General features: G+C 51.4%; 1 protein-coding gene across 4 annotated transcripts in view; it reads left to right on the forward strand.

Annotated features, from left to right (window-relative positions):
* The window catches only part of Bcl11b (BAF chromatin remodeling complex subunit BCL11B), a 96799-nt gene extending 81272 nt beyond the window's left edge, over nt 1-15527 (forward strand). For all 4 annotated transcript variants that reach the window (XM_042692767.1, XM_042692769.1, XM_042692768.1 and 1 more), the window contains one exon: nt 10837-15527. In XM_042692767.1, coding sequence (XP_042548701.1) covers nt 10837-13010 — 2174 coding nt within the window. In that variant the 3' untranslated portion in view covers nt 13011-15527. The remainder of the gene's footprint in view (nt 1-10836) is intronic.
* Nucleotides 15528-16152: the final 625 nt, after the last annotated feature.

Consider the following 16152-nt stretch of genomic DNA (forward strand, 5'->3'; position numbering starts at 1 on the left):
GGCCACAGGTCCATCTCTGGCTTTTTGCTGATTAATTGGAGATAAGTGTCTCCTGGGCTTTCCTGCCTGGGCTGGCTTTGAACCATGATCCTCAGATCTCAGACTCTTGAGTAGCTAGAATTACAGGCGTGAGCCACTATCACTATCTTCCCTCCCCCCCCCCCCGCCCCCCCCCCCCCCCCGCCACCAAATTTCCTCTTTTGGGCCTTTAGCTGTATCAGCAGCAGCCCCCCCCCCCCCCCCCCCCCGTTCCTGCCAATCCTCCCTGCAAAGGCATAGATAGGCCCCTTTCAGGGAAGGCTAACAGAAGTAGATTTCAAGGGAATCAGCCAACATATTTGTCTTATTCAAAGAAGACTGATAACTCGTTCTGGTGAATTTGAGTGCTGTGCAGAGAGGGTAGCTTTGAAGATGATGATGTTGTGGCAGTTTTTGTAAGCACTGCAACGTTGTGGCAGTTGTTTTATTTTGTAATAAGTACTACCCCGAGCTGCCACACGGGACATCCCCTTGGGCCGTGTGTCCTGCCCCCACTCTTCCATCTTTCTGACAAACACCACCATTTCACCCCACCCTGAGATGCCCGGCGGTCAGCGATTTTGCTGTTTTGGGGCTGGTGACAGTTTCCTGAGCCTGAGACTGCACACCTGTTCTCACCACAAAATCGAACGGTTGAAGTCAAGGCTATTTTGGGAAAGCTAGCATGCACGGTGCCCGCAGCCATTGTGTCATTTGAAGACCTTCCTTTTCTACCAAGAGCCTAGACCCTGTTTCCGAAGGTGGATTCACAGAATCCTGGAGGATTCTGATTTGCTAGATGGATTTCAAAAAGTGTCTCTTCCATGTTGATCCTCCTGGACTGCATTGGAAGTTTCATTTGTTGGTGACACACGGTTTCACAGTTTGGCGAGGTGGATTTGAAGCTCTGTACAGGGTTGACCTGAGGGTTTTTTTTTTTAAAGCTGTACAGAGATTTTTGTTAAACCAAATAGTTCCTGGCTTGAGTAGGTCTCTGGTGTGGACTTGAAAGGCGTCTGTCTTCCTTTTGGCACTTTCCCCTGGGATTGGCGCTCTACCTGCTAAGTTTCCTAACTGTTTTTAGACCTTCCTCAAAAGGATGCCCATCCTCACTTGTCATTTCCACCTCCAGCTGCTCCTCCTCTTTTGAGTATAGGTCCTTCTTTCCTTCCATACCATCTTCTGGAAGATTTCCTCTGGCAGGAATGCCCTTTTCCTTTTCTACTCTGCACCATGGCCTCATTTTTTTCCCTTCTGACCTCAGCGCTGAGGTCTCTTCCTTCCTCACCCCATGTTCCTCCTCCTCTCAGGTCCAGCCAGTAGCACACAGTTCCTTAGTCACCATGGCTTGAACAGTTTCTAGATGTCTCCCTGTCTCAAGGACTCTGGACTCCATGAGGACAGCCCTTCCTCGCCAGGTCCTGCTGCTCAGAGGGCTTGGCCCAGACTCCTGTGTAGAGCGTCTGCAGATTGCAGGGAGGAAGAAAGGGGGGAGCAGAGCTTGGTGGGGCTCAGAAGCAGAGGTAATGAAGCCTTGGGCGTTCCTCGTCCTCACTCTCTCCTCTTAGAAGGAGCCTCTCTGAGCTTAACATTTGTTAACTTGGGGGATGGCGATGGTGGTTGGTGAGAGGGGAGGGAGCCCTGGGAATCTGGATGGGTGGCGGATGTGGTGGGTGAGTATTGTGTCCTCAGTTTCTCTTTTGTCCTTTGGTAAGCCAAACTGCTTTCTCCCTCTCCAAGCCAGGCATTCTGCTCCCTGTGCACTTATGTGGTCTCTGCCTTGCCGGCCTTTTTCTCTGTTGCCTGGGGGTACCTCTTGCTCTGGGGTCCAGCTTCAACATCACTTCTGTGTCCCTCTGCTTGCCTGCCCCTCCTTTCTGGACATTCTAGAGTTCCTCAGTAGCTTCTGCTTGACTTGAGAATGTTCTGAGTCTACTGTGTCACCGCCTCCATACCCGGACTTCCATCTGTGGCTTCCTGGAGGGAGGGAAGTAAGCTGGCTGGCATTTCTGGGCAAAGCTGGCCGTCTAGGGAGAGTCATAGTGGGGGGAGCTCTTTGTTTGAGGTTGCAGGGGGAAGGCTGCAAGTCCGGAGCTTTTTCTTGCAGCCTAAGTTAACCCCAGGCAGGTGGAATCAGGCATTTTTCCTATGCAGCTCAGACCCCACCCAAAGAAATAGAGGTCACAGAACTGAATCTGTGTGAGGGTTTCCCAGTACCTTAAGGCCTCTTTCTTCACTGCTGCCCTGGAAACCCTGCAGGTTGCTTCCCCTGTCCAGCTGTCTGGCATTTGTAGGTGCTAATGGAATGGGCATGGTTGGGTCAGGCCCTTTCTCAGGGCTGCTGATTGCAGTCCCAGTGCCGGTGGGAGAGGGAGGTAGCTGTCTTCTGTACATCCAGACACAGCTCCAGCCTGGGGCCAGGCTGAATCCCTGGTTTCCACATAACAAGCCATGCGACCCCGGGCTCTATGCAACTGTGGTGAGACTTAGTTTCCTTTTCCTAGAAGGTCTGGGTAGAAACTTGCTTTCTAAGGAGGACTCAGCATCCTCCTGATGCCCAGAACATCACAGAAGCCCCGTAGTGCGTGGCACGTGTGTGCTGTAGGCAGGTGGAATACACCAAGGTCAAGATGAAAGAGCAGTGACATGGGAACACAGGGTTCCCATCAGCTGGATCTGAAGGTTGTCTCCCTGGTAGAGAGTTGGAGATAGGTGTTCTGGGCCCAAGAATGGCAATGGAGGAGCAGGTTTGTAGGTGTGAAAACAGTCAGTCCAAAGAGACGACCGAGAGGCAGGTGGCAGGGCCTGCTGTGCACAATAGACGGTGGGTGGCAGAGAATGGGGCAGGGAGGGAGGTTGTGAGCACTGAGGGGAGGGAAGCTCACTCCTTCACCATGCAGTAGGCAGTGGCAGGGTGATCTTGTTTTGTCCTGGTGCTCTGATGGTAGCATGTGGCTGGTGAAAGGCACAGGCGGTGCTGGGCAGGGCCTGCATCCAGCACGCCCAAGGAAAGGTAGTTTGCTAAGTGCGGAGCTATAGTCTGTACCTGAGTGGTGGTCCTGAGGTAGTGGAAAGAGCCCCAGGCATGGAGTCAGGAGGTGCCTCAGGCCTGGGCAGACGCCCTTGTCCTGGTAGAGCTGGCTTCTAGAACACCAACTGTGGAAACACACCAAACACGATGATGGCACAAGGGGTATCTTTTCCACCTCTTCGTGTCCCATGTTCTCAGTGCCTTCTTCGTGGATGACCTCATCTCAAGCCCTTAACTAAAACAGTCCCTCATCGCACAGCAAGGGACCCCAGGAAAAAAGGTGCTGCCTTCTCTGACATAACGCGGTGCCCAACACCCTTGGAAATCCAGAGACTTGAACAGAGGCTCCAGAGTGAGGCCAGAAGGACCAGGGACTCCTGCTGGCAAAGGCTGAGAACACGTGCCAAGCCGTGGGACCCCTCGTGACCACAGACCACAGGCCGTGATGGTACACATGCACAGTCCGTAAGACCACCTCTGTCCTGCTGGCAGGGAGCTTAGAATCCAGCCAGCAATTTAACTTGTTCATTAAACAATCCCAGGCCACCAATGTGTTCTCGAGGGCTTGCTTCTTTATTCCTTCGTAACGTGTCGTGAGGTGCCGTTGCAAACGTGAGGTGATGAGAGGAAAGAAGGCTGGCATAGTGCAGGTCCCTGACCCCCAAATAGCTGAGCCCTTGCAGCTTCCCTGTCCTAGCACCCTAAGCATCTCCCGAGTACCACTCACAGATTTCATGAAACAACTGAGCAGGTTATTAGGTGCTGCCTTGCTCCCCACCCCTGATGCTAAATGGTATCCCCAGTTACCAACAGAGATTCAGGCCCATACAAGGAACGCAGCCCTTGTTTGTTCAATGAATGAATGAATGAATGCATGAACAAAAGGCAGAGGTATTCATTACCCTCAGCAGGACATGAAGCATTACCCAGTTGATTCAGCACTGTCTGTTCTGATCCTTCACTTCCTGAGCTTTTGTGTGCCCAGATCCATGGACAGCAAAGAGGCCCAGGCACACTTCATTTGGTCAAGGTTTTCAGGAGTATGGAGTTTAAGAAGATTCCAGGGCCTGGGGGAGAGTGCTGGGATCGATTGGCAATGTCTGCCACAGGCACTGGTGTAGGGGAATGAATGTAACACCACCAAACACCACTCCTCTGTGAACCGCTTGCTTTGAAAAGTTTTTTGTCTTCTAAACAAATGACATGTATCACATTGCCACGAGCAAATTGGTGTGATTTCACCAAGTGATTGCAATTCTAGTCCAAAGAATACATTTCAATATTTTGTTAGCACATGGGCTGGAATGAAAGGTAAAAATACCAAGGCACACACAGCGACTTCCAATCTATCCCTGGTGCCTTGGCTCTGGGATTCTAGGCGTCTGCACAGTTCTCTCTTGACCTGGATTTCATCTAACAGCATGACACACGAGAGCCCAGACACTTGTCAGCTGTGGAGGCTCAGGCACATCCCGCCATCTCTCCCAGCGCTCAGTTTCCTCATCTGTGACATGGCCACCATGACATTTGGCACGTCGGGGGTTGGAGCACAGTGTGAGGCCTGGGTTACCGTGGTAGACTTGGGCGTGGCTCATGGTATGGCCTTCCTGGAGTTGGCATGACCAGTGTTGTCTTTGGTGTTGGTGGAGAGTAACATTGAACACAATATTAATTATCATCATTTTGGAACTGGAGATAGCTCTGCTCACAGTCAGTGTTTGGAAGAGAGCAAGGCAGTTTCCCTCTGCTTGGGCAGCCCCGATGGACATCCCAGAGTCCAGAGAGGAGACCAGACTTGTTGCAGGACACCCCGAGAGCTGCTTCCTCTCCCTCGGCATCTTGTGGACCCTTCATTAGGTCTCCTAATGAAGATACCCAGCAGGTCTGGAGGCAGCCTGGCCAGCTCACAGCTGATCTCGGTGGGGAAGCCCCAGAAGGCATGGGCCCACCACTTTCTGGCCTTGTGACTTTGTTTCTCTAAGCTTCATGTTGTCATCGGCCGGCAGAGGTACAGCCTTGCCTGGCCCCTCCAGCCATGATAAGCAATGATGAACTAGCTCATGCGGGAGAAAATGCCAGATTGGCTGGGAAAGACTTTATAACCTGCAGAGTGACCAACCAAGCTCAGGCACTGGTTCCCCTGCTCACACAGTTGTGGCCACAAAATCCCTTTCAGGGCAGAATGCCCTTCCATTGGGTATCAATGATGTGTTTGTCTTTGGATAATAACTCAATTAAAGCTGTGCTTTTTATTGAACATCCCTAATACCTTTATTGGTCTTATTAAGAGTCATCAGCACAGTAAGGAGGAACAATTATTGAAAGCTTATTTTAAAAAATCTACTAGCAGAGGGAGAATAGTATTTCAGTATGGAGTCCAGTTTCCTATCCATTCCCGAGTGTCATAATAAAAAAAAATTCTGTTTCCTTAATGTCTGCAAGTTTCTACTTCCTGGAACCTGTACTGTATGAGGCAGGATGCATTACAGCTCCTCTGGGGTTTTACTGCAGCCAGAGTTACACCGGAAGACATTCCTGAAACATCCAAAGACCTGGTCTGAGGCTGGGTAACAAAAAGCAAAATACACAAACCCACTGCTCATTTGCCTGGTAGTGAGCGATTTATAAGGACAAGATCTCACCTGGAGACTGGGGTATGATTTCTCTCTTAATGATGTGAAAGCATGAGAGGTTAATAGGACTTCACTGGGGAGGAGGTAGAAGATCATCCAGTCATGCCGGAGCAGTTGTCATTTTGAAGGAAGATGTCATGGGATCTCTGTAGATCCAGTAAGCAAAGAAGATCTAGCATGGGTTTCTATCAACTGACACAAAAAAAGATCTGAGAGAGGAGGGAAGGAAACAGACAAGGAAAGCGCCAACTCTGAGTTCTGAGTAGCCCAGTGTGATTTCGTGAGCAAAATGGAGCTGACATGTCTGGGTCTCTAGGCCAGGATGGATGCTTCTGGGTAAACTGTTTCTAAATAATCTAGGCCTCAACGTATCCTTGGAATCTCAGCAGCCACAGTGGCTCTGTGGTGTATGTGGATCTGGTCTGGTCACTCCCAAAGCAGCCCCGCTGTGCTGCTGAACTGGAGGAGGGAGATAAAGGCAACATTTGGCCCAGCCCTAAGTCCTCCGTGTACAATGAACACTCTGTGACTGCACTGCTTCTTACAAGTATTGTCCCAAGTGGCTCTTCAAAGACTCTGACATTGTTGAGTGATGTGTGTGTGTGTGTGTGTGTGTGTGTGTGTGTGTGTGTGTGTCCGTGCGTGTGGGTCCTGGGGCTTACCCAGGGCCCGAGTGCTTTCTCTGAGCTTTTTCTCTCAAGGCTAATGGTCTATCACTTGAGCCATAGCTCTACTTCTGACTTTTTGCTGGACAGTTGCAGATCAGAGTCCGATGGACTTTTCTGCCTGGGATAGCTTCTAAGTGTGATGCTCCAATCTCAGGCTCCTTGCAGCTAGGATTATAGGTGTGAGCCACTAGCAGCCTAGCTTTTTAGTTCTTAAAACTGAGCAACCCCATGTTCAGGGTTCCTTCTAGGTGGGAGATGGCTATGAAACCATAATATGGAAATGAATGTTTTCTTTAAAAAAATAAAGGAAGAGGAAAGAGTTGTCTGGGGAGGACCTTTGAGAGCTGGAAGGTATTTGAAAACTGGGAAGCTTGTCAGGCCATTGACTGTTTGGAATGGTGCCAGTCTTGGGACGGGGTCTTCCACCCAGAGCAGTTCAGGAGCTCAGGTAAAGACAACTCTTACTCGCGATGCCAAGGGATCCTGCGGTCTGACTCAATGAATAAATACAGGTCTCCATCCAGTTCCTGGGTGATGAGTTACGGACAGGGAGCATCTTATGTGTGCTCCTCCAAATCTGTCTTTCTTTCTTTGTATTTAACAAGAAGTGGGATTGACTGAGCTTCGGAACACCTGGGTAACATGCTTTCCAGCAGTGGCCATTCTGAGTTAAAAAAAAAAGTAATCATTTATTTCTTTACTCCCTATCTGCCTTTGAATGCCCTAGAACTTTTTTAGAAAAAATGTGGGTCACCAAATCTAGGAGCAAGAAATGCTTCAGAACTACCCAAGGAAACAAAGATAATAAAAAGAGTTGGGAAGGGCCTGGGAAGGTGGCTCAGTGGTAGAGGGCTTGCCTTGCATGCATGAGGCCCTGGGTTCGATTCCTCAGCACCACATAAGCAGAAAAAAAAAAGCCGGAAGTGGTGCTGTGGCTCAAGTGGTAGAGCGCTAGCCTTGAGCTGAAGAGCTGAGGGACAGTGCCCAGGCCCAGAGTTCAGGTCCCATGATTCCCCGCCCCCCCCCAAAAAAAAAGAGCTGAGAGGGGGCTGGGCACATTCTGACTTAAATCTACCAAGAGCCATGGCAGCTGTGTGTGCCGTAAGTCGATTAATTAGAGTGGTTGGAGCCGGGTGAAGGGTGTAGACATGCTCTTTAACTTGAAAATCTATGACTTCATAGGATGTGGCTCTTCATTTGTGTTATTAGCCCTTGTGTCTAAAAAGGACTTTCATTTATCTTCTTATTACTTATTTATTCTGCCTTGCTCCCCCAAAAAGCGAGGAGCAGCCTAAACATGCTTCTGGTCCGTCCTTCGGTGAGCCCTCTGAGGTACGGCATTCAGTTTCCCAAGCACATTGCCGGGTAGGACATGGTGCACCTGGAAGCCCAGAAGTGAGCACCATGGGGGTTCCAGGACCTTTGAGGCAAAATAGGGAAGAACCATCATTTCTGTATGAAGGACCAAACTGCCCGTTATGATGACAGGACTGCTTGATATCTCGCAGAAAGTAAACAGCCTTCACCAGGCACCTGGTGGCTCATGTCTGCAATCCTAACTACTCAGGAGGTTGAGATCTAAGGATTGTGGTTCCAAGTCAGCCCATATAAGAAAGTCCATGAGATTTGTATAGTCATTAACCACCCAAAAAGCTGGAAGTGGGGCTGTGGCTTACGTGGTAGAGGGCTAGCCTTGAGCAAAATGCTTAGGGATAGTGCCCAGGCCCTGAGCTCAACAAACCCCAGTATAAGAAGGAAGGGAGGGAGGGAGGGAAGGAAGGAAGGAAGGAAGGAAGGAAGGAAGGAAGGAAGGAAGGAAGGAAGGAAGGAAGAAAGGAAGGAAGGAAGGAAAAAATTGCCTTAGATTTCCTTGAGATTTTCTGCCCTTTACTTACTGTCTTCCCATGCCACTCATTATACAGATGGCAGTGATGTGTAAAATAAATAATCTTGGGCTTGTAAAAGCATATCTAGGTGTCCAGTCCTCTTGGCTCTGTGGTCCAGGTGAATCTCTGCCCTATTCCCTATTCACCTTTGGGTGAAATAATGTACATGGGGTATCTGAGCAGTCCTGGCCCTGTTGAAGCTGACAAGGCAAACCTGAGAGAGGTATACTCTGTAGACTGCAGCAGGGGATGGAATTGGGAGAGCATGATTCCTGGGTCATGTGATTTTTAAAGCAGGTGACAAAGGACCACTAATGTGGCTGCAAACATCACAAAAGGTGAAGCCCTTCTCAATGGGTGGAGAAAAGACACTTTCTGCTTGGGATTGCACAAGTCCTTTATGTTCTTCTTACCTTTTTGTGCTTCTACTTGGACTTGAACTCAGGGCCTCAAGCTCCTGCTTGATTTTTCTGCTCAAGGCTGGTGTTCTACCACTTGAGCCATACCTTCACTTCTGGCTTTTTACAGGTTAATTGGAGACAAGAGTATCATGGACTTTCCTGCCTGGGCTGGCTTTGAACCCAAATCCTCAGATGTCAGCCTCCTGAGTAGCTAGGATCACAAGTGTGAGCCACCCATGCCTAGCCTTGCAGAAGTACTTTAAACAGGCTGACTGAGCAGCTAGGATGTGGAACAGCTGTATCCATGTCTCCACAGTCCCTTACTGATTGTAATGGGGTACCATGACAGTGTGCATGTTTGGCCTCATCCAAGACTACTAACAACTATTAACAATGTTCATGTCCGCCTTAAAATCTTCCAGATACAGGCAAGTTTGAGAAAACAGAAGGTTTTTTTTTTCCCCCCCAAGATTGCAGCTTGCACAGCCGTGCCGGGTCTGGTCTGGGTTCCTGTTCCTATTGTAGCTGATGACACAAGGCAGGGCCTGTCCTCGCCTGTCACTCTTGGGTAAAGCATTAGGACGGCTCTGGCTGGCAGGGCAGTGGCCTCGCCCCGAGGTTGAGGGCAGCTGCCAGACAGCTTGAGATGAAAGGTTCGGCCTCTGTTTTGTGACTGCCCCAATGATGGACAACGACCGTGACATTTTGGCTCCGTGCCACCAATGTCCGCTGTAATTTGCTACTGATGTCACTAGTGCCAGTTGCTGACAAATCAGGGCTTTCAGTCGTTCATCTTGACTGTACTGCTGCATTTGGCCACTGTCCTTCATTGATTTGTATTCCAGACTTCGAGGCTCTCCTTTAGCTAATGTATCCCACCTGGTTGGAAGTCTGTAGGATCAGTTTCCACACCATGGGGGGACATGTATGAAGACACATGCAACATGTTAAATTTCTTGGGTCGTGTATCAACATTCTGGAGGTGTGGTGTATGAAACTTTACTTTCCTGTAGTGAAACTCTCAAATACAGAGGTATCACCGGATTTCTCTAAAAGAAAAATGGAGCCAGGTGTCCTTGGCTCATGCTTATCATCCTAGCTGCTCAGGAGGCTGAGATCTGAGGATCATGGTTTGAAGTCAGCCCAGGCAGGTAAGGTGTGACACCTTTTATCTCCAGTTAGCCAGCAAAAAACTGGAAGTGGAGTTGTGGCTCCAGTAGTTGAGCTCCAGCCTTGAGTGCAAAAGCTAAGGGACGGCGACCAGGCCTTGAGTTCAAGCTCCAGCTGTAGCGTGCACTCACGCACACGTGCACGCACACACATACATTTACATCATCTCATGAGTTTTTTTTTTAAAGAAAAAATCCACAATGCTTGTAAGCAAATGCAGCTGTGTATGTGTGTGTGTATATCTGTGTACTGGTACTGAGCTTGAACTCAAGGTTTCACACTCTGTCTCAGCTTTTCTGTTCGAGGTTGATGCTCTACCATTTGAGCTATACTTCCACTTCTGACTTTTTTGGTGGTTAATTGGAGATAGGAGTCTTTCAGATTTGTCTGCCCACGCTGGCTTTGAAGGTGATCCTTAGACCTCAGCCTCCTGCTTATCTGGGATTACAGGCGTGAGCCACCTGTGCCAGGCTAGGACAATAGGACTTGATTTGGGTATTTGTGGAACACCCTTATATCAAGTATGGTCCAGAAACACTGATCCCAAAGGGAGGGGAGGGGAGGAGGATGGTGATTTTGTCCCACCCCCCTCAACACTGGAAGTCAGGATGTCCTAGAGTCTACAATGCCGGGGACAGCCATCCACACACCAGCACAAATGATGGGAACTTTAAACAGCAACAGTGCCTTGTTTGAGGAACCCGGTCTGGGCCTGCTAGAGTGTGAAAGGCGCCCTATGTGGATGAAGTCTGCCCTGATTATGTTTTATGGAGTCTCTACTTTTAATAACTCCTGGTACTAGGTGTGTGCGTGTGGGGGGAGAGGGTTGGTCAGGTCAGGTATTCTCAGCCACCTACCCTCCTGTCCCTCTGAGAGAGGAGGACCAGAACACCTTTAGGGGGGTGAAGCCAGGCCCCCAGGGGCCCCGTGTGACCCAGCCGGTGCCCTCTCTTTTCGCCCCCCCCCTTCCCCAATCGTCCTGCCCCTTCTCACACGGCCGTCTGCCTTTCTGTCCCTGTGTCTCCCCAGGTAAAGATGAGCCTTCCAGCTACATTTGCACAACCTGCAAGCAGCCCTTCAACAGCGCGTGGTTCCTGCTGCAGCACGCGCAGAACACGCACGGCTTCCGCATCTACCTGGAGCCGGGGCCGGCCAGCAGCTCGCTCACGCCGCGGCTCACCATCCCGCCGCCCCTGGGGCCCGAGGCCGTGGCCCAGTCCCCGCTCATGAATTTCCTGGGCGACAGCAACCCCTTCAACCTGCTGCGCATGACGGGCCCCATCCTGCGGGAGCACCCGGGCTTCGGGGAGGGCCGCCTGCCCGGCACGCCGCCCCTCTTCAGCCCGCCGCCGCGCCACCACCTGGACCCGCACCGCCTGAGCGCCGAGGAGATGGGGCTCGTCGCCCAGCACCCCAGTGCCTTCGACCGAGTCATGCGCCTCAACCCCATGGCCATGGACTCGCCGGCCATGGACTTCTCCAGGCGGCTCCGCGAGCTGGCCGGCAACAGCTCCACGCCGCCGCCCGTGTCGCCGGGCCGCGGCAACCCTATGCACCGGCTCCTGAACCCCTTCCAGCCCAGCCCCAAGTCCCCGTTCCTGAGCACGCCGCCGCTGCCCGCCATGCCCCCGGGCGCCGGCACGCCGCCGCCGCAGCCGCCCGCCAAGAGCAAGTCGTGCGAGTTCTGCGGCAAGACGTTCAAGTTCCAGAGCAACCTCATCGTGCACCGGCGCAGCCACACGGGCGAGAAGCCCTACAAGTGCCAGCTGTGCGACCACGCGTGCTCGCAGGCCAGCAAGCTCAAGCGCCACATGAAGACGCACATGCACAAGGCCGGCTCGCTGGCCGGCCGCTCGGACGACGGGCTGTCGGCCGCCAGCTCCCCGGAGCCGGGCACCAGCGAGCTGGCGGCCGAGGGCCTCAAGGCGGCCGACGGCGACTTCCGCCACCACCACCACCACCCGCACGAGAGCGACCCGTCGCTGGGCGCCGAGCCCGAGGAGGAGGACGAGGAGGAGGACGAGGAGGAGGAGGAGCTGCTGCTGGAGAACGAGAGCCGCCCCGAGTCCAGCTTCAGCATGGACTCGGAGCTGAGCCGCAACCGGGAGAACGGCGGCGGCGGCGGCGGCGTGGTCGGCGGGGGTGGCGGCGGCGGCGTGGCCGGGGTGCCCGGGGGCGCGGGCGGCGTCGGGGCGGCGGTGAAGGCGCTGGCTGACGAGAAGGCGCTGGTGCTGGGCAAGGTCATGGAGAACGTGGGGCTGGGCGCGCTGCCGCCCTACGGCGACCTGCTGGCGGCCGACAAGCAGAAGCGCGGCGCCTTCCTGAAGCGCACGGCGGGCGGCGGCGGCGGGGACGCGGGCGACGACGACGACCTGGATGACGACGGCGCGGGCGGCTGCGGCGCGGTGGGCGACGCGGGCGCGGCGGGCAGCGTGGTGGGCGGCGGCGCGGTGAACGGGCGCGGCGGGGGCGGCGGCGGCCTGGGCGGCTTCGGGCCCGGCGCCGACCCCTTCCCCGGGCTCTTCCCGCGCAAGCCCGCGCCGCTGCCCAGCCCCGGGCTCAACAGCGCGGCCAAGCGCATCAAGGTGGAGAAGGACCTGGAGCTGCCGCCCGCCGCGCTCATCCCGTCCGAGAACGTGTACTCGCAGTGGCTGGTGGGCTACGCGGCCTCGCGGCACTTCATGAAGGACCCCTTCCTGGGCTTCACGGACGCGCGCCAGTCGCCCTTCGCCACGTCGTCCGAGCACTCGTCGGAGAACGGCAGCCTGCGCTTCTCCACGCCGCCCGGGGACCTGCTGGACGGCGGGCTGTCCGGGCGCAGCGGGACGGCCAGCGGGGGCAGCACGCCGCACCTGGGCGGGCCCGGGCCCGGCCGGCCCAGCTCCAAGGAGGGCCGGCGCAGCGACACGTGCGAGTACTGCGGCAAGGTGTTCAAGAACTGCAGCAACCTCACGGTGCACCGGCGGAGCCACACCGGCGAGCGGCCTTACAAGTGCGAGCTGTGCAACTACGCGTGCGCGCAGAGCAGCAAGCTCACGCGCCACATGAAGACGCACGGGCAGATCGGCAAGGAGGTGTACCGCTGCGACATCTGCCAGATGCCCTTCAGCGTCTACAGCACCCTGGAGAAACACATGAAGAAGTGGCACGGCGAGCACTTGCTGACGAACGACGTCAAAATCGAGCAGGCCGAGAGGAGCTGAGCGCGCGAGGGCGCGCGCGCACACACACACCAGCGCGCATGCCCGCACGCCAGCACACACGCCAGCGCGCATGCGCGCAGGGGGGGCGGTGGTCTCCTCCCACATCCCCCTGTCCACCCCACACCCCATTTCCCCCTCACACCTCCAGGCTTCCCGCACCTGTACAGTGGAACCATTGCCAACCGAGAGAATGCTGACCTGAATCGCCCCACCCCGCGTCACCGCCGCTGATCGCCCCTGCTGCGTCACCCCCACCCCGGGGATGGTGGTGAGGGTTTGGGGGGGTCACCCCCAAGAAGGCGGTGGCACTCCAACCTAACCTGTGTCTGCGAAGTCCTATGGAAACCCGAAGCCTGATGAAGGCTGTTTAAAAAAAAAGAAAAAAAAAAAGAAAAAAAAATTGTGGAGCCTTTTAACTGTGCAATAATTTCTGTATTTATTGGGTTTTTGTAAGTTTTTGGGCATGTGCAGGTACTTTTCTTTTTACTTCTTCTTCTTTCTGTTTAAATTCCTTTCAAAAGATTTTGTTGGGTATCCATCCTTTCTTCATTTCACAAAACCACAAAAACAAAAAACCCACAAAAAAAAAAATCTCCACCCAGTAGTCTGAACAAGGACTCAAAAGCAATGTAGAGGGAAACCTATCTTTTAAATTATAATTTTTTGTGTGGGGGGGCCGCTGCTTTTTTGAAACTTAAGCTAAGCATGTGTAATTTCTTGTGAAGAAGCCAACACTTAAATGACTTTTAAAGTTGTTTACTTTTTTTTTTTTAAATTCCTTCCTTGATGATTTTTGTTTTGAAATTTAAAAAGTGGCATGTGTTTGGGGAGGGGGGACTTTTTTTTAAGTTTGTTTTTATTGGGGAGGGGGTGGATGTACAGCGGATAACAATCTTTACAATCGTAGCACTTTGTGTCCGAAGCGGAATGGAGATGTAGCACTGAGCGGGGGGCCCTGGTCCCCGAGGCCTTTTTCTGTATTGACTTCAAGTTATAGAAGGGAAACCTGGGAGTGGGGGGTGAGCTAGGGAAGGGACCCCCCCCCCCCCAACTAACTAACTCAGTATCCAGAGAGAAGCCCAGCTTCCAGGCTGCCCCCAAAAGGGCCCTGGATGGAACATGGCGCCACTCCTGGTAGTTACCAGCAGGTCCTCACCCGGTCCCTGGGCCTGGGCTGGGCCCCGGGGAGATGCGCTCGGCCCTCTGCTGTGGAATCGGCTGCGTGGAACGGGCCGGGCCGATGGGTGGTCCGTGGCCCGCAGTGACACAGAAAGGAAGAAACCGGTGGACTTGGCGCAGGCGTCCTCTGACTTGACAGCTCCAGGCCCAGGTTCGTGTTGCTCCAAGCGGTACTCGATCCCGGAGCGGACGCGCCCAGCGCCCTGATGGTGGATCCCGACGGCACGACCGGGCAGGACGGGGCGCCTGCCTCCTCCTGTTCCCCTCTTCCTAGCCAGCAGGGGAAGACCCCAGCCGAAGGGGCCCAGCGCTACTTCCCCCTTTGTTTTTGTTTTTGTGTTTCATCTCCGATTAGGTTGGAAGGGACGAAACATTGGATCATTCAGATTAGACATTTAATTCTGTTGACCCGCACTTTAAAGCTTTTGTTTGCATTTAAATTAAATGGCTTCTAAACAAGAAATTGCAGCATATTCTTTCTCTTTGGCCCAGAGGTGGGTTCAACTGCAAGGGACAGCTGAGATTGAGTGTCAGTGTTGCTAAGCGTGGCATTCACAATGCTGGCACTATAAAAAAAAAGTAAAATGATAATTTATTGGACAGTTTTTCTACTGCCATTCAATTTGACATGAGTGCCTTGAAAACTGATCTTCCTATTTGAGTCTCTTGAGACAAATGCAAAACTTGTTTTTCTTTTTTCCCTTTTTTTTTTTTTTTGTGGAAATGAAAGACTTTTTAAAAAAAATAATACAAGAAAAATACATTCTTTAGAAACAAAGCCACCTTTAATTAAAAATAATTTTTAAAAATTCCTGGTTGAAGATAGAGGACTTGTAAATGCCATGAGACCCAATCAAATGAAGAAACAAACCCAACACAACCGTGGACATCCGATAGCTGGACTTTCCTCAGCCCCTTTTGTTTTGGGACAACGCTGCTTAGGTGTGGAGTGGAGGTGATTTTTACTGCTGATTTAAAACTCAAGTGACACATGTTGATATTGTTGAATGAAAAAAACCATTCAGGAACAACGGCTAATTTTTTTCTAAAGTTAAATTTAGTGCACTCTGTCTTAAAAATACGTTTACAGTATTGGATACATACAAGGGTAAAAAAATAATTGTGTGTATGTGTGTTGGAGCGATAATTTTTTTTCAAAGTTTGCTTCATAGGTTATTAAAAAAATGCCGCAATGGCTGCGTGTATATTGTTTTCTTTTGGTGATGGGGTTTTAGTATATATTATATATATTAAAATTTCTTGATTACTGTAAAAGTGGACCAGTATTTGTAATAATCGAGAATGCCTGGGCATTTTACAAAACAAGAAAAAAAAACACACCTTTTCTTTTCCTTGAAAAATGTTGCAGTACAATTTAAATGGTGGGTCTATAAATTTGTTCTTGTCACAGTAACTGTAAAGTCGGAGTTTTAGTACATTTTTTTCCTGCCTTGGGTGTTGAATTTTTATTTCAAAAAAAATGTATAGAAACTTGTATTTGGGGATTAAAAGGGGATTGCTACACCATGTAGAAAAAGTATGTAGAAAAAAAGTGCTTAATATTGTTATTGCTTTGCAGAAAAAAAATCACATTTCTGACCTGTACTTATTTTTCTCCCCCACCTCCCTAAGGAGTGGATATTTTGGTTGGTTCACATGATGTAGGCACTTGCTGTATTTTTACTGGAGCTTGTAATTTTTTAACTGTAAGCTTGTCCTTTTAAAAGGATTTAATGTACCTTTTTGTTAGTGAATTTGGAAATAAAAAGAAAAAAAAAACAAAAACAAACAGGCTGCCATAATATATTTTTTTAATTTGGCAGGATAAAATATTGCAAAAAAAAATTTGTATGTTAAGTCCTATTGTACAGGAAAAAAGAAAAAGGGGTTGTTTGACAACCTTTGAGAAAAAGAAACAAAAGGAAGTAGTTAAATGCTTTGTTTCACCAGTCATTTGAGTTGT

Source organism: Dipodomys spectabilis, unplaced genomic scaffold (genome assembly GCF_019054845.1).
Source record: "Dipodomys spectabilis isolate Male_0828 unplaced genomic scaffold, ASM1905484v1 ptg000157l, whole genome shotgun sequence".
Taxonomy (NCBI): domain Eukaryota; kingdom Metazoa; phylum Chordata; class Mammalia; order Rodentia; family Heteromyidae; genus Dipodomys; species Dipodomys spectabilis.